This window comes from Leptonychotes weddellii, chromosome 8 (genome assembly GCF_054177405.1).
Source record: "Leptonychotes weddellii isolate Sample4059 chromosome 8, ASM5417740v2, whole genome shotgun sequence".
Taxonomy (NCBI): Eukaryota; Metazoa; Chordata; class Mammalia; order Carnivora; family Phocidae; genus Leptonychotes; species Leptonychotes weddellii.
The window spans coordinates 117,370,028-117,390,538 of record NC_138376.1 but is presented as its reverse complement, the minus strand read 5'-3'; the positions used below and the strand labels follow the sequence as shown (position 1 = coordinate 117,390,538).

General features: G+C 39.8%; 1 protein-coding gene across 6 annotated transcripts in view; it reads right to left on the bottom strand.

Annotated features, from left to right (window-relative positions):
• The window catches only part of ESR1 (estrogen receptor 1), a 329,307-nt gene that overhangs the window by 160,659 nt on the left and 148,137 nt on the right, over positions 1–20,511 (bottom strand). For all 6 annotated transcript variants that reach the window (XM_081829167.1, XM_081829171.1, XM_081829166.1 and 3 more), the window contains one exon: positions 14,424–14,540. In XM_081829167.1, coding sequence (XP_081685293.1) covers positions 14,424–14,540 — 117 coding nt within the window. The remainder of the gene's footprint in view (positions 1–14,423; positions 14,541–20,511) is intronic.

The window sequence follows — 20,511 nt, the reverse complement described above, 5'->3', positions numbered from 1 at the left end:
ATTTATTTATTTGACAGAGAGAGACACAGTGAGAGCAGGATCACAAGCAGGGGGAGAGGGAGAGGGAGAAACAGGCTTCCCGCGGAGCAGGGAGCCCGATGCGGGGCTCGATCCCAGGACCCTGGGATCATGACCTGAGCCGAAGGCAGACGCTTAACGACTGAGCCACCCAGGCGCCCCGAAAGGCATATTTTTGAATCCTTCACAAAACAATATAATAAACATAAAAATTAAGCTAAAGGGAAAAAAATAGAAGTTGACATTCAACAATAAAGATGCTCTACCTAGAACTTCTCAAAACAAATACCCACCAACAAAACAGTTCATCTTACCTGCGATACTGAATATTATTAAAATAACTCAATAATATGGAAATTTTATTTTTAACTTAATAATTTTGGAAATGGAATTTTTTACTCCCTTAAAATGAGCTTTTTTTTTTTTTTACTAAATGTATAGTTTTATTTATTTGTTATGATAGTCGTAGTACTTAATGTTGGTACTTTTCATGTTTAAAACTGCATTATAAATTTTCCATAAGTCCATGCATATGCAAAAAGCGGGGAGAAAGAGTGTGAGATTAATTATAGTAGTGGTATTACTTCAGTCATGCCTATATGATCTGAATAGTAGACTAATGCCAAGGGAATTGTTTAACTAAACATTAAGATAAACCACCTCTTGAGGCACCTGTGTGACTCAATTGGTTAAGCATCTGACTCTTGGTTTCAGATCATGTCATGATCTCAGGGTCGTGGGATAGAGCCCTGCGTCAGGGCTCCGCGCTGGGTGTGGAGCCTGTTTAAGATTTTCTCTCTCTCCTCTCCCTATGCCCCTTCCCGGCCTCCTCTCGCTCTCTCCCTCTCTAGAAAATAAATAAATAAACCACCGCTTCTCCTTTTTCTGTTTTCATTCATCTCACCATCAATAACAGATATATACAAAAATATCACTATGCTGTGACTAAAACAAGCATGGGACCATCCCTATAGAAATTAAAAATCTAATTGGAAAGATAGGAGATAGACATATTTTTAAAACACAATATACTAACTTGTTAGCTTGGCTCAACCATCTGGCACACAGAAGGTGAATCTTATACCCCATTCAACTCAGTGTTCAATAAATAAAGATATTATCCATGCAGTCCCAGGCAGTTGGCTGGGTGCTGGTGGAACAACACAGAGGTCCAGGAAATAACTGGCACTCAAGAGGCCAGCCTGGGGATGAGACGTGGGGACAGTGTTGAGGACAGAGCTCACTAGTTGGCATTTCTATTGGTTAAGTGACAGCAGAGTCTGTACACGATTGACTCTATCGAAGAGAGAATAAGCAGTCAGATAAATAACCTAGAAGTCAAAAATCCAGGCTTCTGTGTAGAGGGGGTTGTGTCAAAGATTAGAAATGGAGGTGAGGCAGAGGACAGATGTTGAGGTATATGTTAAAATCAAGGGGGCAGAGGTCAAGCAGAAGTCAGAGCCAAGATGGTGGAAACTGCTCTCTGGCAACCGGAATTGACTTGACACCAATGTGTCTAACTTGTCCTCAAGCTGGAGGGATTCAAAAAGCTCAGTACCTGGATTAACACAGAGGCCCTACCAGCAGCTCACATGACCTTCTGATTCACACGGAGAAAGAATATTCTGAGGTACTCAGAGGAAAAAGGTGATGATTTCCAGGGAGTCCTAAATGAGTTACAGAGAGGAGCTTTAGTAAACAGGAAAATTTATTACTAACTAATAAAGTATTTATAACTAACTTCAGATTGAAAGGAGGCATAAAGGGATAAGGTATGTTTTATGGTCAATGGGCAGACCTGATTGCCGCGGCCAAAAGTTTCTTAGGAAAGTAGCAAAGCAGCATGAAAAAATAGGTCTGATTCAACGGGTAGAGAAATCTGAATGCCAGGGTAGGCAGGAGGTGAAATTGCAGGTTCCTTGGGACTAGACACTACAGCTTACATATCACACATTATCTACATCACACTAAATACGTAATAACTAATTACTTAATAATTCTTGATTAATTGTGATGATGATGACAGTATAGTGGAATAGCATTTTATTTGGAGATTAGATTAAGTACAAAAGGCAAAAATTGTGTGTGCTCTTTATTACCTATTGCAACCAACTTTATGGAGGGCTCACTAAAAGCCAAATACAATACTACAAGTTATACCTTAATTCCTGCACCACCTTATTAGGTAGGAATTATGATTATTATTATCATTACCATTATTATTATTATTCCTCACTTGACAAATGAAGGAACTGGGGTTTGGAGAGGTTAAGTATCTTATTCAAGGTCACACATCTCTAGACAGAGCTAAAATCTGAATCCAGGTGGTCTGATTCCAAAAGCAAAAGGCCAAAATGCTACACCATATATGAATAATGATACCCAACATTTGTATGCCAATTCATAATTGCCAAAATATATAATTCATCCATTTGATTCCCAGAATAGCCTGATGGGGTAGTTGGTATTTTTACACAAGTATGTTTTCTATGAGACTAGAACCCACAAAGAAAAATAAATAAATCAAGGATGGGCAGGACTTAACTTGGCAATAAGACAGATCCCCAAGAACATGAGCCAGAAGTTGAAAGTAAGTACAATGGGCCAGCCATCACACTTGAGCTTGCTTGATCCCTGAGAGCACTAATATCACTAGGATCAGAAATGGTGGGTGGAGGAAGGCAGGAATTTTGAGGCCAACTCCAATCCCAGGTCTCTTGAGGGAATGAAGGTGTTTCACCACCTTTTCATGGGAAAGGTTTCCTTCCACCATTAGTTTGCCTGGACTCTGTGATCAGTAACCACCTTCTACCCTTATGCCTCCAAGACCTTCGCATATTAAATGCTCAGTAAGGTTATCTGGAAATGATTTAGGCTAAGGAGTTTGGACTTGGCCTGGCATTTGTTATGTGTAAAATTTGCTAAATAAAACTGCCAAAAAGTTATTACAAAATAAATGCAATAATAGCCAGTCTTTTAAAGTAAGCTTCTAAAGATATAAACACCTAAGTATAATTCTGTGTGCCTCTCACTAACTTTTATTTGCTCAGTCAAGTTTAAACTAAACCACATGTTGCCTCAAGGTGTAACCAGACATTTCTTTATACATGACTGTACACTTCACCTTAGGATCTCTCTTAGGGCTGGCATATATTTCCCAGAAGTCTGAGTGCGGGTGTGTTATGGCTTCCACTTCCTGGATATGTTTGCTAGCAAACATCACCAGACAAGCTCGTGTGATACTTAATCAGGAACTTCACAAAAGTTACTATCTAGCTTCCTCCTTTGTCTGTTCCACAAGGCAAAAACTAGAAACTTTCACCAGTTCTTGGGACTCAAGTCTTAGGTATAACCATTACATCTCTGGTAACAGAAAGAGTTTAGTTTTTTTTTGTTGTTTTTTTTTTTAAAGATTTTATTTATTTATTTGAGAGAGAGAATGAGAGAGAGCACATGAGAGGGGGGAGGGTCAGAGGGAGAAGCAGACTCCCTGCCGAGCAGGGAGCCCGATGCGGGACTCGATCCCGGGACTCCAGATCATGACCTGAGCCGAAGGCAGTCGCTTAACCGACTGAGCCACCCAGGCGCCCGCCCATAAAATGTTTAAAGAGAAGGATCAATTAATAAACTTGTTAGTTGAACAGAAATCTCTGGACCCACAGTATGTCAATTCCTATTTTGTATTTTAAATGACGCATGAATTTTATTTTATTTATTTATTTTTAAAGATTTTATTTATTTATTTGAGAGTGAGAGAGAGCAAGCACATGAGAGGGGGGAGGGGGAGGGTCAGAGGGAGAAGCAGACTCCCCGCCGAGCAGGGAGCCCGATGTGGGACTCGATCCCGGGACTCCAGGATCATGACCTGAGCCGAAGGCGGTCGCCTAACCAACTGAGCCACCCAGGCGCCCAGAAAGAGTTTAGTTTTAATAAAGTCCTCTCTCAACAAACTTTGTTCTTGAATTCTTTCCTTATGTGGCTGAATAATCGTGATGATATAAATGATGTTATAGCCACCTTTTTTACAGCTCGGCCACCATGATGGCAGCATCACACTCATTTCTGTGACACCCCCCCCCCCACTCAGAAGAGATTCTCTTTCCATGCTCATTACCGAGGAGAACAGCTTTGTCCGTGCCAACAGTTGCTAGTTGCTTTGCAAATTCATCATGAAATACGAATATGATGGCCACCGAAGCTGTTCCTCATATCCAGAAAGGTAGATACACTTACCTTCAGCTTTACATTCTGAACTTTCCACTACTAAACTGAACTTAGATCATGCAACATAAAATTTAAGATTTGAAAGATACTTTAGAGATCACTGAGCCGTAAGCCCATATTTTTCAGAACTGAAAACGGAGTTCAGAAAAATGAGGTGATCTGTCCAAGAGTCCTCAGAAGAGCCAGTTCATACACTCGATCCTAAGCCAGGCCTCCTTCTACCTAGCAGAGCTGCCTTTTTTTATACCAGAATAGTCTAAACATTTAAAAAAGAAAACAAAGAGGCTTTACAACAAATATTGAAATTGTTACTGAAAAACAGTGAAAACCTGTGGCCTGAAGGAGTAAATGTCCATTTTAAATTATATTAAATATTAAGCAATATTAAGTAATTAAATATTAAGTAACTCTTTAAAAAAAACCATCACCATATAAATTTATTTTGGTACGTTAGCTGTGCCAAATGCATTCATTGATTAATGTTCTTGTGGAAGAAGAGTAGTATTTTGTGTCCATAGTTGCGGTCTATGTGATATTAATATCGTACTTATGCATGTGTCTGTCTTTCATGATGATCTAAATCACTAAGGTCAGCAAGGCAGTGCAGTACAATGGAAAGAATACTGAAGGAGGGGTCCAAAGAGTCTTGACCTCTTGTCTGAGCAGTTAACTAGCTGAGTGACTCAGAGGAGAACAATAAGCTGAAAAACAAAGAGGTGGGCTACGTGATCTTTAAGTTCTTTGCAGCTCTAAACACCCTTCATTATCCTCATCACAAACATTGAAACTCAAAGTAAACACATGAAAATTCATGTGGTCTTAGGTTTACAGAGTTTAAAAGCAGCAATTCATTCATACAATTACTGTCCCCAAAATTCTACATTTTGTAAGTTCTAGCCACAGAAAGGATCTTTACATCATTTCAAGGCCAATTTACTTTTGCAAAAGCAAACCACAGGAGCAAGACAGATCCATCCTGAAATTTTTGCCTGGCCTTAAAAAACTGCCAGCATTCCTTCTAACTTGCCAGGTCATTCTTAGAAAAGTAAATGAAGATCCCTTTTTCCATCCTTTAAGAACTAAACTGACCTCTAAAAAAGCAATCAAATTCTTTCAGTATTAAAAAAATTAAAACGGTATTCTAGCTATAACTTAAATAAAAATAAAAGTATGATTGTCAATGTGCTGTGGTTAATTTTATATATGCAGGAAACTTCTACTGAAATATTAAACAGCCTTATATTTAATTCCTTTTTAATTTGCATTCATTAGCAATTGTAACATACACAGGTATACACTAAACCCACATCTGAATAAATTAGTGAAATCTAGCATATCTTAAACTAGCCCATATCTTTCTAGGAATACTGGCTCACATCTATTTCTGGGTTTTTCTAACTCACTGTGTCCCTTCATCATATATCTAAGAGAGGCATGAAAATAAAATGCACATCTGTTTTCAGCCCTCCAACACAAGATATCAGGAATGCTACATACAGGATTCCTACATTGAGAGAGGAAGAGTAAATAAACTCATCGGTCCCCTCCACATCTGAGATTCTATGACTCTATAATTATTTTTCAGTCCAAAATCTGAAAAGCTCATCTTCTGACTGTGATAAATTACAAAAATGGCCCCAGTTTTTCAACCTTTGCATGTAACTCTGAAGACATCACCCCCCACCCCTTACGAAGACTAAGGACTCAGCTATTTGACTTGTTTGGGCCCATTGGATATCATCAGATAATGCAAGCACAGGCTTGAAGTGGGCTTGTGATTTGGGGCTTGTTCTCCTCTGTGCCTTTGCCGTCACCATGAGAATATGCCTGCATAAACCTGGAGGATGAGAAACATGTGAAACAAAACTGAATTCATCCCAGCTGCACGAGCCAAAAGAGCCAGCTGATTTCCAGACATATGAGTGAACCCAGCTAATCTCAGCAGTCTCCTAGGTGATCTCCCTGATATGTAATAGATGCTTACTGTTGTTTGCCATTGATGAGGTTCTGCTAACTACTATAAGTAAAAGCTAACTACTATACTGCAGGTTTTAAGTTCCAAGCAGATAGTCTCCCTTAATTAAAAACAAACAAAAAACTCAATTTCTTCTCAATCTATACCTAGCTCTACAGCTATAATGATGTACTTTCCAAACTCATTCATTCTAGTAATTCATGCATGGTACAACTATTTATTGACTGCCTATTATATGTGGTCACTGATCTAAGCATCTAATTGGTATTTAAAGCCCTTGGGCTAGAGGTACCAACAAGGAGTACAGATAGAAAACAGAAGAGCTCCCTAGACTAAACCCTGGGCAACTCCAAAATTTAGAGGTCAGTAAAGATGATGAGAAACACACGAAGAAGACCTAAAAGGAGTGACCAGTACGGTTCAAAGAAAACTAAAAGAGTATATCGTCCTGGAAGCCAAATAAAGAAAGTAGATTAAGGAGGAGAAAATGAACTACTGTGTCAAAGGCTGCTAATTGGTCAAGATAAGTACGGAGAACTGATCGTTGGATTTAGCAACATGAAGGTCACTGGTAACCCTGACAAAAGTAGTTTTGATATCAATCTTCAAATTGAGCTGACCCCATCATACTCTGCCAAATCTGTAAAAAAAAGTTATTCCGTCTATGTCAAGAGGTCTGAAAGTAGCATGGTTCTTACCAGGATGGAAGCATGGGGCTACCCGCCATCATGCTTCATGCAGCTGAACTAACAGTCCCAGAGGCTGATCTGCTTCTACCCCCACTAGGCAGCTGAGGGCATGATGTATCAGGACAGCTCTTTCATTTTTTACCAATGTTTGGATAGAATGACTGATTAGTCATCTCATTGTTCTCATTCATGCTAAATTGATGGACCCCAATGTTGTCATTACCTACCTCCTTTTTTCTTTAAATTCAGAGTCAGTCCTGACACATTCCATATCCCCTACTGTTGCAATTGCGGCCACCACCGCTAAAGCAGAAATAGAGAGCCAGTCACAGGTTAGCCATGAGCCTGGTAAGCCTAAGTCCCTTAGCTCCCCAAGGTCAACGTATCACCAAAGCCGTAGTATTACCATGTCATCTGGAAGAATAGAATAAAGGTGGTTTCTTTTACTCTGGATTTCTTCTCTCTGGAGTAGGTGTATGTGTTTGTGTGCGTTAACTTAGTTATATGCCACCCATATTTTTCGTCAATTATTTTTCATGTTAAATGTGAGTGGTAGCATGGAGTACTTCAGTAAGGAGGTATGCTGGAAAAAGAAAGAACTCTGAGTCTAGAATCTAGGATTCTAGGCTCAATTCTTCTGCTAAGTAGTTCTGAGACGTTGATCAAGTCACATAATCTTTCTAGCCTCAGTTTTCTTATCTAGAAGATGAAGGAATTCGATTAGATCAGTAGTTTGCAAACTGTGCCCCTTAGAGCCCTGGGGTTCCTAGAAGGTGTCTCAGGAACACCGAATTGAGTGAAGAGAGGTTATGCCGAATCAGCTTTCATCTGCCTTATAGATAAGAGAATCTGCTACTGCTGGTAGAACCATATGATGGACTTAAATGTTGTAAAGCACTGGATTCATTAATCGGTAAGGTCCTATATATGATTCAAGGACTGGATTCCGTATATTTCTTTGTCTGCAAACGAAAATTGATCATATGGGGGAAATTTTTAATAAATTAAATATCCATAATATGAATTAGTAAAATGATATTCTAATAGCATAAATACATGGGTTGCTGCTTAGAACACCCAGAACCTTTTGCTCAAGAGCAACTAGCTTTTCTTTTACCATTTTTCTGAAATCAAATCCTAAACATGAACCCCTAACCCCACCTTCTGAAAAAGCTTAGATTCACATGCAGTTACAATTCTCACATGAATTACTGGACAATCCCAAGAAAGAACCTCACATTTACATTCTCAATTCATTGATTTGGTTCTACCATCATTAATATTAATAATCAGTTGATTACTGGGGCGCCTGGGTGGCTCAGCAGGTTAAGGGTCCTACTCCTGGTTTCCGCTCAGGTTAGGATCTCAGGGTCGATCTCGGGGTCATGGGATGGAGCCTGCAGTGGGCTCTGCACTCTGAGCAGTCTGCTTGTCCCTCTCCCTCCATCTCTGCCCCTCTCCAGGCTCCCACTGGTGCGCTCACCCACGCATGCTCTCTCTCTCTCTGTCTCTCTCTCTCTCATAAATAAATAATTAAATAAAATCTTTGCTATGGTGAGCGCTGTGAATTGTGTAAGACTGTTGAATCACAGACCCGTACCTCTGAAACAAATAATACATTATATGTTTAAAAAAAAAGAAGAAGAAGAAGATAGCAGGAGGGGAAGAATGAAGGGGGGGAAATCGGAGGGGGAGACGAACCATGAGAGACTATGGACTGTGAGAAACAAATGAGGGTTCTAGAGGGGAGGGGGGTGGGGGGATGGGTTAGCCTGGTGATGGGTATTAAAGAGGGCACGTTCTGCACGGAGCACTGGGCGTTACACGCAAATAATGAATCATGGAACGCTACATCAAAAACTAATGATGTAATGTATGGTGACTAACATAACATAATAAAAAAATAATAATAGTTACTTAGCTATTTTAAATCCTTTTCTGGAAATAGTAGATAAATTCTAAATAAAAAATTGTTACCATGGAAAAAAAAAAGAAAATAATCAGTTGATTACATTTGGTAACTGATAGCCAATGTAGGATTAAGGGAAAACTAATTTTCTGGATTGGGAGTTATCCCTTCAGTACAGTGAATTATACTCACTCATAATGATAAATATTCAACTTAGGCAATAAGGAAATATTTTACTTTCCGATTCTTCATTGGGTTTCTGAGTTATTCTAGACCCATAACATACATCTCCCCATCTATATTATTAATGTCTTATCTTCTCACTTTAAAATTGTAACATTAATTTATTTATTGTTTTGGAGTATTTCTCAAAATTAAATTGTAGCATTGTTATCAAAATAAAAACTAGCCAATATTTCTTTCTTTCAAATTTCATCTTTTTTTTATTTGAGTATAATTGGCACACAATGTTACATTAGTTTCAGGTGTACAGCATAATGATTTGTCAAGTTTATAGATTATGCTACATTCACCACAAGTATACCTACCATCTGTCACCATACATCGGCATTAACATATCACTGACTCTATTCCTTATGCTGTGCCTTTTATTCTGTGACTTATTCATTCCATAACTGAAAGCCTGTATCTCCTACTCCTCTTCAAATTTCTTAATGTATTATAAGAAAGCATAACCACGATGGGCAGTGCATGTCTATCAATTAATTTCCTGCATCAATTAATTTCTGTGTGCCAGTTTCCTCATGTGAAAAACGAAAACCTTGCCACCAACACACTTCTGAGTCTATTGTGAGGAAAGAATTTTAACAAGTTTGTGTAAATCTGACATCATAAAATGAAAAGCACAATAAATTTCACTCATCATGAAGCCATATCCAGTATATGACACCAAAAAGAAAAAAACAAAAAAGCAGATGTGTCTGAGCCAGGCTTTTATTCCCCACAAAGGAATTAGATATTTATACCCAGTACAAGTGATGAAATTACCACTCTCTTTCTTCCAACATAAAAAAAAAAGAGAGAGAGAAAAGCAAAGACATAATAGCTAACACTTGGGTGGTACTTTAAATTTATAAAGTACTTTTATATGTTATGAATTGCAATTTTTGTAACAAACTTGTTAAGTAGAATTTTTATTTTACATCTGAGGAAAATGAAGCCCATAAAGGTGACTATAACAGGATTGCTCAGCAAGTCTGAGGAGGAGCAGTATTTGGACCAGGAATTCCATCTCTGAAGTCTTTCCACTTTCCACCAAACCAAACTAGAATAGCAGATTCTTTGATAACAATATACACCTGGGGGCACCTGGCTGGCCCAGTCGGTTAAGCATCCGACTCTTTGATTTCGGCACAAGTCACGATCTCGGTGTCCTGGGATCAAGCCCCATGTCAGGTTCTGTGCTCAGCAGGGAGTCTGATGAGGATTTCTCTTCCTCTCCATCTGCTCCTCCCCCCCTCCTTTAAAATAAATAAATAAACAAATCTTAAAAATATATATATACACCTTGGAAATCAGATAGTCTGAGTAATATCCTGGGCTGGACTAACCCCGGAGTGGTTGGCTAAAGCTCTGAACTTCATTGGCCAATGGTCTTTCATTATCATCTTCATCTTCCAACCTACCCTCAACTTGTCTTCTGGACTTTTTTGCCACTTCATATGCAAATGTCCTCTTTGTACTATGAGGACAGTGATGGAAGGGACTGGGTCTTATTCATGTTGCTTCATAATAGCTCACATATAAGAGACTCTAAACCAATAACTGTTTAAGTGAATTAAGTCATCAATTCATGCAAAAAAAAAAAACAAAATGTCTTGAACACTTACTTTGTGACTTAGTGCTAGCTCAGTAAACAGGACAGAGAGAGTCCCTGCCATCATGGAGTTTATGGACAGTTGTTGAATATCTAACAACAATAATTATGGTAACTTGAGAAGAGCTGTAGCTTCCCTGAAGAAAAGACATTGAATCTGCCTTCTAAGGTTGAAGGGGAGGGACCATTTAAGGGATGGGGAGGAAAATGCAGCTGAGGCAGAGAGACCTGCACATGCACTATGATGAGGAAATGCATTCTCTAAAATCCTGTATCTTATGGAACTACCATGGCTCAGAACCAAATCTAATAATGATATTGGATTTTCAGGATAATATAGGCATTGAAACAGATTCAAATAACGTCTTCATGTAGATAAATCATGTAGGCTTTCAGATCTTTAGAACATTTCAGTAAATTTATTCAGCCTTCCTATAAAAATAGGGGGTAAGTATATGGTTCTCTCTCTTTTATCTGAAACTAACCATTTTACGTCATAGGTAGAGATTCGATATTCTAATTGCTGTCAAGCCTGGTTAAGAAACTGGATTCTTATGAAACCAGTAGAAAATGTTATAAAGATTTATTTAGTCACAGCTGTTTTTACAAAGTAGTATCAAATTTTATAGTTACATTCGTACTTCCAATTGTAAATTAAGTCTTTATTCAGTGGGATTTGGGGAGTTGTTATATAAGGTATCATGTGGTATTCCATGTTGTAGAAAACACAATAAATCACATTGCTTTAATGGCAACTGCTTTACACATGTAATTAAAACAAGATGTTTGCACAGCCTATAATTTTACAACTTTAAAGCTTGACATAAAACTTATACACATATGTAAACTGCCAGAAAGACACATGCTTTTATTATATGTAGACAGATAATAACCACTGAGAAATCTCTATAAGATATTGGTATGTCCTGAATTTTGCCCCCCAAAATTTGTGTTGAAGCCATAACCCCAGTACCTTAGAATGTGACTTCATTTGGACACAGGGTCTTTAAAGAGATAGTAAAGATCAAATAAGGATCAAATGAGGTCATACAGGTGGGGCCCTAATCCAACAGGACTTGTGTCCTCATAAGAAATAGAAAAAACACCAAGGATGTATGAGTACAGAAAAAAAGGCCATGTGAGGACAGAGTGAGAAGGTGACCATCTGTACGCCAAGGAGAAAAACCTCAGATGAGACCAAACCTGATGACACCCTGACCTTGGACTTCCCAGTCTCCGGAACTGTGAGGAAATTTCTGTGGTTTAAGCCCCCCAATCTATAGTATTTTGATACAGCAGCTGTTATAGACTAAATTATTTCCCACCAAACTTCCTATGTTGAAGCCCCATAACCTGCAATGTGACTGTATTGGAAGATAGGGCCTTCATGGAAGTATTAAAGGTTAAACGAGGTCATAAAGGTTGGATCCTAATCCAATAGGACCAGCACCCTTATAAGAAGAGAGACACAACCAGAGAATGTTCCCTCTATGTCTGCGTCCACAGAGAAAAGGACACAGTGAGAAGGCAGCTATCTAAAAGCCTGAAAAGAGAGGTCTTACCAGAAACTGGATTTTCAAACACCTTCATCTTGCACTTTGAGCCTCCAGAACTGTGAGAAAATTGATTTCTGTTGTTTAAGCCCCCCAGGCTGTAGACTTTGTTATGGCAGGCCAAGCAGACTGATACAGCAGCAAACTAACACAGATATATATTTTAGTCATAAATACGCTTTTACAAGTATATGCATGCACATGCGGACTGCCTAGGTGTAGTGGAATTATCTAGAGTTGTATTTGAAAACAGTGGGAAGACTCTTATTATGGCTTTGCATATTAAAATTTTTGTTAGCTTAAAAATGAGTATGCATAATTTATGTTTATGCAGCCAGACTGTATTTGGATATAAATTAGGAAAAACAGAATTGTTTTTATGAAGTGCAGTCAGTATGTGGGTACCCTCAAAGGAAAAATGTTTTGGACATATTCACGAGTTGATTATTTCAGCTTTCAGACAGAACGTAAGAGGCTGGACTTAATCTACCTGCAGTCATCAAAGAAGCACATTAAACTTTGGACTCCACTGGTTCAAATTAAACTTTTTACATGCACTGTTATATTCCTGTCACTTTTCAAGTTACCTTAAGGAGCTTTTTGTGAGTTTAATTAAGCCTGACTAATTCTCTAACAGCACAAAGAAAGATGAATTCCTTAAATATTTAATCCATTTATGACTCCAAGTGTCATTTTCCGAATGTGGCTGTTAAATTCTTGGAATTAATTACCCTTTGGATTAAAGCTGCTTTTTCAAGACATATAGTCACAGCTCACACAATGCGTAAATTCAGTATTTCGTCTGTTCATCAAGAGAATTTATTCCAAATGCTGTATTTAAAATCCCAACCTGGCAGGCTTATCTATGACCACGGAACTCAGGAATCTTTGACTGTAAGCTTTCTTCCAATCAGGTTCTTGGTCTTCCTTCCGCTGCCCGTTTCAGCCAAGTATTAACAAGCTAAAGGTTAGCTGCCCTCCACCTGCACTATCTCCATTCTTTTTCATTGTTAACTCCCTTCTCCTTAACTCATGTTCAAGCCCCGTCTCCTTCAGAAAGCTCTTCCCCTATTACAGTCAGCAGACAACATAACATAATCCTAGGTCCCTCCGTCCCCTTTGTATCCTCCTAAAACACTGAACACGCCATGACTTGAACTACACATTTTCTATTTGTTCTCTCCCAGTATTTTGAAGGCGACCCAAGACTGGCAGCTGTGTTCCTCAAGACTAGATCCCCCAAGAAGACAAGAACAATCAGGCAACCACATCCACAGAGCAGGTAATACCCTCAGAACCAGAAAACTGGAAAACTGGACCCGCGAGGGGACAGAAAACCACACGCATGGTCGTACGTACGCACGCACGCGCGCGCGCACGCACGCACGCAGCCACAAAGATGGAGGCACACAGGCACAACACCTGAGTGCCTCGTGATTTGTTAGCGCTCCACAGTCATTCCCCTGCTCCCAGCCCCATGCCAGATGCCGAGGTTGCGGGAGCTGCTGGTTGACTCAACTTCTAATGGAAAAAGCTGCCTTTTGACTGAAATTCAAATTCGCTGACGGATGTTCAGAGATTGATAGATTATAAATTATCTATTTAGCTCTCACATTTACAAGTCTCAATTTAGGGAAAGCTTCTCTTCAGACATCGTTTTCTAGCATTAGCAATATAAACAGTCACTGAAAAAGATTTCCAGAACAATTCACTGAGCAGTCTTCCTTTCCTTCCATCGCCACCTCCCACAAACCTCTGATTTAAAATATAAGTATTGGGCGCCTGGGTGGCTCAGTTGGTTAAGCGACTGCCTTCGGCTCAGGTCATGATCCTGGAGTCCCGGGATCGAGTCTCACATCGGGCTCCTTGCTCAGCGGGGAGTCTGCTTCTCCCTCTGACCCTCCTCACTCTCATGCTCTCTGTCTCTCATTCTCTCTGTCTCAAATAAATAAATAAAATCTTTAAAAAAAAAATAAAATAAAATATAAGTATTTACATCTAAAATATAAGACACAAAATGGCATGTTAGAATCTCCATTTCCAGGCACTTCCTATTAAAACTAAAAATGTGTTATAAAAATACTTGTGTTGCAAAGAAAAATAGGAATAGGAATAGGCAACAACGAATTAGAAGGGAAAACACTGCACTGCCCTGGTTGTTGGGACCGAAGTAGCCAGCACTGGGGGGCCAGGGGCGCCCTGGGGGGCAGGTACCTACCGCCTTTCATCATGCCTACTTCATAGCACTTGCGGAGCCGGCAGGCCTGACAGCTTTTCCTCCTGTTCTTGTCAATCGTGCACTGGTTGGTAGCTGGACACATGTAGTCATTATGTCCTATTAAAAGCAAGAGGACAGAATTAATATTATTTCAGGAAACGTAGCCAGGCAGAATCTACAGGGAAGCCGCCTGGGGGATGTTTTCCTATCACTTACTTGGCCTGACTGTGCTGCTAGCTCTGCATATGCCATCCCTCTGCTGCCCTTCTCCAAGTCGCAGGGGGGGGGGGGGGGGGGGGGGCGGCGGGAAATCTCTCCTAGACTTGATTTTTGCCTCTGCCAACTGCTTCAGGAGTTCTTTGGGCAAATCACCTTCAGTTCACACAGCTTATATTTGGGGGCAAAAGGCTTTATATACATTCACACATTTTCTCAGCAAATAAGGCTTTTTTTTTTTCTTTGACCCACACCACTAGCTAAAAATCCTTGTCGGAGTAACACTGTTAGAACTTTCAGAGAGTTTCAAAGTTTCTTAAAATAGAATTTAGAAAATCTTTAGGTAGGTATTCAAATGCAGCCTGGAACACCTAAATTCAAGTGGGGGGCTGTGAGCTGGGGTGGCAGCAAAGATCAGTCCTTATTCACTTATTAGCTGGAGAATGCTGAGTGGGGTAGTTAACATCTCTAGGTCTCACCCCTCTCTAACCTGGAGAAAATAAGGGCGCCTGTTATGTGGCACTATTCTAAGAAGTAAATGTGAGAATACCTGTCAAGGGCTTACCACAGTGCCCGGGATATGGTGAGCACTCAATAAATATTTGTTGTTGCTACTGTTACTTTATTATTGATCCTCTTTCTTTTACCCCTTGTTTACTGCATCTCTCTTGCTCAAATGGTCTTTCTCATTCACGTTCATCATGTGCAACTCCCGGGACCTCACATCACTCTCAAACTTTCATCTTACCTCCCACCTCTTCTTCTCAGTTCAACTCCTCAGAAAGGTCTACACACTTGAGGTCTGCTTTTTCCTCACCTCTCCTGCATAGCTCAACCCATGCCTGTTTTCTACCTTAGCTGCCCCACAAAAGCTGCTTAAATCCTTCTATCAAATGACTCCTATTGCTGAATTCAACAGATATTTTCAGTCCACATCATACTTGACCTATCAGAGCATCTGACAATTCCTCCCTTCCTCTTGAAACATGCTTTTCCCTTGGCTTCCATAATGCAGAACTCCCCCTCGTGTTCCTTCCCCCTCAGGCTGTGGCTTCCCAGTGTTACTTGCAGATTCCCTCCGTTCAACATTAAGCTAGAGCGGCACAGGGCTCAGTGTCAGGCCCTTCTTATGACTCCAAATTTTCCCACAAGAGAATTTATTCCATGGCTCCGTCTTCCACAGTCATAAACTCAGATGACTTGCAGATTTGTACTCCCAGCCCAACCCTCTTCTCTGAGTTCTGAGTACATACAGCCAATTGCCCACAAGAAGTTTCTGCTCTAAAATTTAGAGGTCACCTCCATTTCTTTAGCCCTCAAAAGAAGTCTGGTTTCTAATGTGGAGTATATTAAACTCCACAGATTAATAAACATTGGCATGTTTTTATGAAGAAGTCCATTTATATAAGTCTAAATTCTTATGCCTGAATTTAGACCATGGAGATGATGTGGACTATTTTAAAATGTTTCCCGTACTCAAAAAAAAAAAAAAAAAAAAAGAGGAAATATTGCACCTTCTAATTCAGATCATCTGTATCTCTATTTTCCATTCACCAAGGGCAAGATGCAACATGTACTGAAGTGTTTTCACTACAGAACTCTTTGTTCTTTATTCAACTTAAGGGTCAATCTCAATTAGAATAGGGTGGAGTTGGGCCTTAACAAGAAATGTTGGTCTCATAAAACTTGTTTCTCCATCTTTAGATATACATTATAAAAGTACTATATAAACAGGCTTCCGATGAAATTAACACGCGCATTCTTTTTTCGCATCATAGGAACCAGCAAACTAGCTAGCAAAACTGTAAACTGACCACTTTAGTAAGAGACCACACACTGCCTCAAATATCCAGGCACAATTTTCATGTTTAGAACTGCCCTTATTAACAGGGACAAGATGAGGAAATCATAGAACCAGAAACAAAATTTACCTGGGCAGACATTAACTTTAAGCAAAAGTTGCTGTCTTGTGACACCTCAAAGAAACTTTCAGTGTTTTGTCCCCTATGATGCTTATGCTGTACATGCTGATTTATTTTAACTCTAAAAAAATGAGTCTATATTAAGTCTCAGAAGAAAACAGTCAATAATCATCCGAACCAAAAATTAACTTTGATTTCCTTTCCTCTCAAAAACCAGTTATTTTGCAAGCCAGAAGACGGGAGAACTGAATTGCATCAGAGGCCAATTGGCGAAATGTTTTATGTTTGCATTGGCCATCATTATAGATGTGTATCTTTATAGAACCAAGTGAAATTCCTGAACTAACATGTTTAACAGATAAAATACACTGGATTTGTGCAACTGAATTCATCCCTTAACAAGAAAGAAAATAGATGCACAGCGGAATCATGTTTGTAATACAAGCCTTAGGTGAAAAAGTGGATTTTCTCCTGCTCTAACTACATTAAAATTTAGAATTGGTAAATTGGCAACAAGAAAAAATGAACAGGTACATATCTGATGTATGAACTATAAGTTTAGTACCTTAACTAAACACCATTAACAACTATTTATAAGTCTTCAACTGACATCAAAGAAGGAAAACAGCAAGGTAGGTTTTTATTCTTTGAGGATAATAATTTTGTAAAGGTGTGTTATTTTTTCTTTTTTCAAATAGGCTCCACACTGGGCAGGGCTCGAACTCAGGACCCTGAGATCAAGACCTGAGCTGAGATCAAGAGTCAGATACTTAACCAAGTGAGCCACTCAGGCACCCCAGTAAAGGTGTGTAATGAAAGCAATTGAAGCAATTAAAAAGTTAGTTTCTTTAAGAAGAAACTTCACTCGAAACTTTATTATTTGTTCTTGTGAAAACAATGCTTGCAAAAATTCTATCCTATTGGAGTAGAGCTAATTAAAAAAAAAAAAAAAACTTACACTGACTGTATGAATGAAACAGTGTTTTCACTGGAGACACTGAAGAACTCCACGTGCGTGTGACAAGACCAGCCCCAACATGCCTTTTACACAGGCCCAGATGAAGTGTGAAAGGCCAAAGCCAAGATGTGAGGCTCAGGTGACATCTTGGAGAAAGAATCACTATTTTGTTGCCCAGCAAAAAATAAAAATAACGCCTTTGGACTAATGGGTCTGAATAACTGGGAGTGGAGAGAAGAGGAAATGGATGAAACCTAAGCAGAAAGCATGAGGAGCAGGAACCTGCAGGCCAAGCCACACAGCTCCTGGGCCAGCAGATGGGCACACATACAGCTTTTCTCCACCGGTCTCTGGGATTCCTTCTCTCGACTTTTTGTTTTTCCTTTTCTTCCTATTTTACCCTCTGTCAGTAGCAGCTGTTTTTGCCTTGTTACCAACCCGTAGAAAGACGACACTTGCTAGTTACAAAAATAAGCAATGACCCATAGTCAGAGATTCAAAAGAAATATAAAACAGACCAAATGGGAAACAAGCAGGTGAGGACTCAGAGAAAAGGAAGCCCTCGCGCACTGTTTGGTGAGAATGCAAACTGGTGCGGCCGCTGTGGAAAACAGTATGGCGGCTCCTCAAGAAATTAAAAATAGAGCTACCCTACGATCCAGTGTTTCCACTCCTGGGTATTCACCCGAAGAAAACAAAATCATTAACGCAAAGAGGTATCTGTACCACCATGTTCATAGCAGCGTTATTCATCGTCGCCAAGGTATGGAAACAACCTAAGTGTCCATTGACAGATAAATGAAGAAAGAAAAGGTGGTATTTATATATTTATATAAATATATTGTGGAATATTATTCAGCCTTAAAAAAAGAAAGAAATCCTATCATTTGTGACAACATGGATAAATCTGGAGGGCATTAGGTTAAGTGAAATAAAGGCAGACACATATGCATGGGGTCACTTCTGTGGAGTCTTGAGACTAATAAGGTCTAAGGACCTGATGTATAACATGGTGACTATAGTTGATCACACTGGTATCACTGAAATCTGCTCAGAAAGTAGAACTTAAATGTTCTCCCCACAAAAACGTAAACACATGAGGTAATGGATGTGTTAAATCAGTGGAGGGAACCCTTTCACAAAATATAGGTATAGCAAATCATCACAAGGAACACTTTAAATATCTTATAATTTTGTCAGTTATGCTTCAATAAAGCTGAAAAAAAAAAATAAAACAAGCAGTATCCTGAGAGAAACTTAACATTGGGTATCTTTCCTTGTGCCACACTTTTCCCTCAGCCTATTCTGAAGGTCATCTCAGAGCAAATCTCTTTTGCCGAATTTCACACCCATATACCTACCTGCCCACGGTCCATTTAGACTTCACGTTTTCATAGCCTATTCAAGATGGATGTGTCCCAAACACAACTGATGGCCATCTCTCCTCATCAGTCTCTTCTTTTTTATAACCACACCACAAAGCCTGAGACCTGGCGTTATTGCAAGACTCTACCCTCTTCCTCACTTGAACCCTCACACACATGCACACACTGATCAAATCAATTATTTTTAAATTCGTTTTCAAAGCAAAATCAATTTTTCCCTGGGCCCACCATCCCTACCATAACTCATACCATCTCCAGCCCAGATTATCTCAGCAGCCCACTAAGCCACCCTGCCTCCAGCCTTCCCCTGCCAACCATTCCCCACTGTGTTGCCAGGTGATTCTTCTAAAATCATACACCACCATGCCACTACCCTGCTTTGATATTCTGATGCTCCTCAAAGCTCTAAGGATAAAATCTAAATGCCTTAAAACAGCTTATCAAGCTGTTCCTGATCAGCTCCTACCTCCTTTCCTGACCTTATCTCTTCCACTCTCTAAGTTCTAACCATGTCCTGTTCTAACATAGCCTTCTCCTTCTCACGCCCAGGACTGCACACACCGTTCTTTCTTATGGGAACACACTTCCCCTACTCTTAAGCCCAACTGACTCCCATTAATCTTTCAGGTATGTCAGTCGAGATATCTATTCCTCTGGGGTTCCTTTCTGCCCCTTCGATGATGCCTAGCTTTTGTCCTGTCACGGTGCTTACTACATTGGATTTTTTTTTTTTTTTAAGATTTTTTTATTTATTTATTTGAGAGAGAGAATGAGAGAGAGAGAGCATGAGAGGGGGAGGATCAGAGGGAGAAGCAGACTCCCCACTGAGCAGGGAGCCCGATGCGGGACTCGATCCCAGGACTCCAGGATCATGACCTGAGCCGAAGGCAGTCGCTTAACCAACTGAGCCACCCAGGCACCCACTACATTGGATTTTAATTGCTTGTCCCAATCCCCAGGTGACTATAGGCTTGACAAGGGATGGACTATATCCGTCTCATTTATCACCATTTATCCTGTGCCCAGCACATTCTCAGGCACACAGTGGAGCGCACCACATATTTGTTACCTAAACAAAACAGAGTTGCTAAAGCTCTGTGTTGCCTCCACCCCAATCCCATCTGGAGCCCAGGCCTTTTGAGGGGGCAGGTTGGAGTTCTATGAAGGAAGTAATGACTGAGAAGATGATGATCCCAAACAAAGCAATGGCTGCCATAGCCAGGACCCCAAAACTCAGGTCCACAAGAGCAAAATTTGGTCCTAAGAGAATTTGTTGTAGAAATGAGAGTTCAAAATACATGATTTTCATTAGAAAATGAAGGATTAAAAATGTTCAAGGTAATGCCAAGGAAAAAATATACCAAAATGTGCATTAATCATCTCTGACTAGTAGAGCAGACAAGGCAGAGAGAAGAGGTGAAAAAGCTTAAATTAGCTTTGCCAAATTCTTAGGGCTAGAGAAGGAGGAACAGGACGAGAAGGAGGTCAAAAATTCTGGTGGCTTGTGCCAGGATGTCTCAAAAATTATTCTTATCATTATTCAAAAAAAAGGATCTGATTTGAGAGTAAGGTGGGAAGAAGAGGTGTGGGAAAACCTGAAACATGTT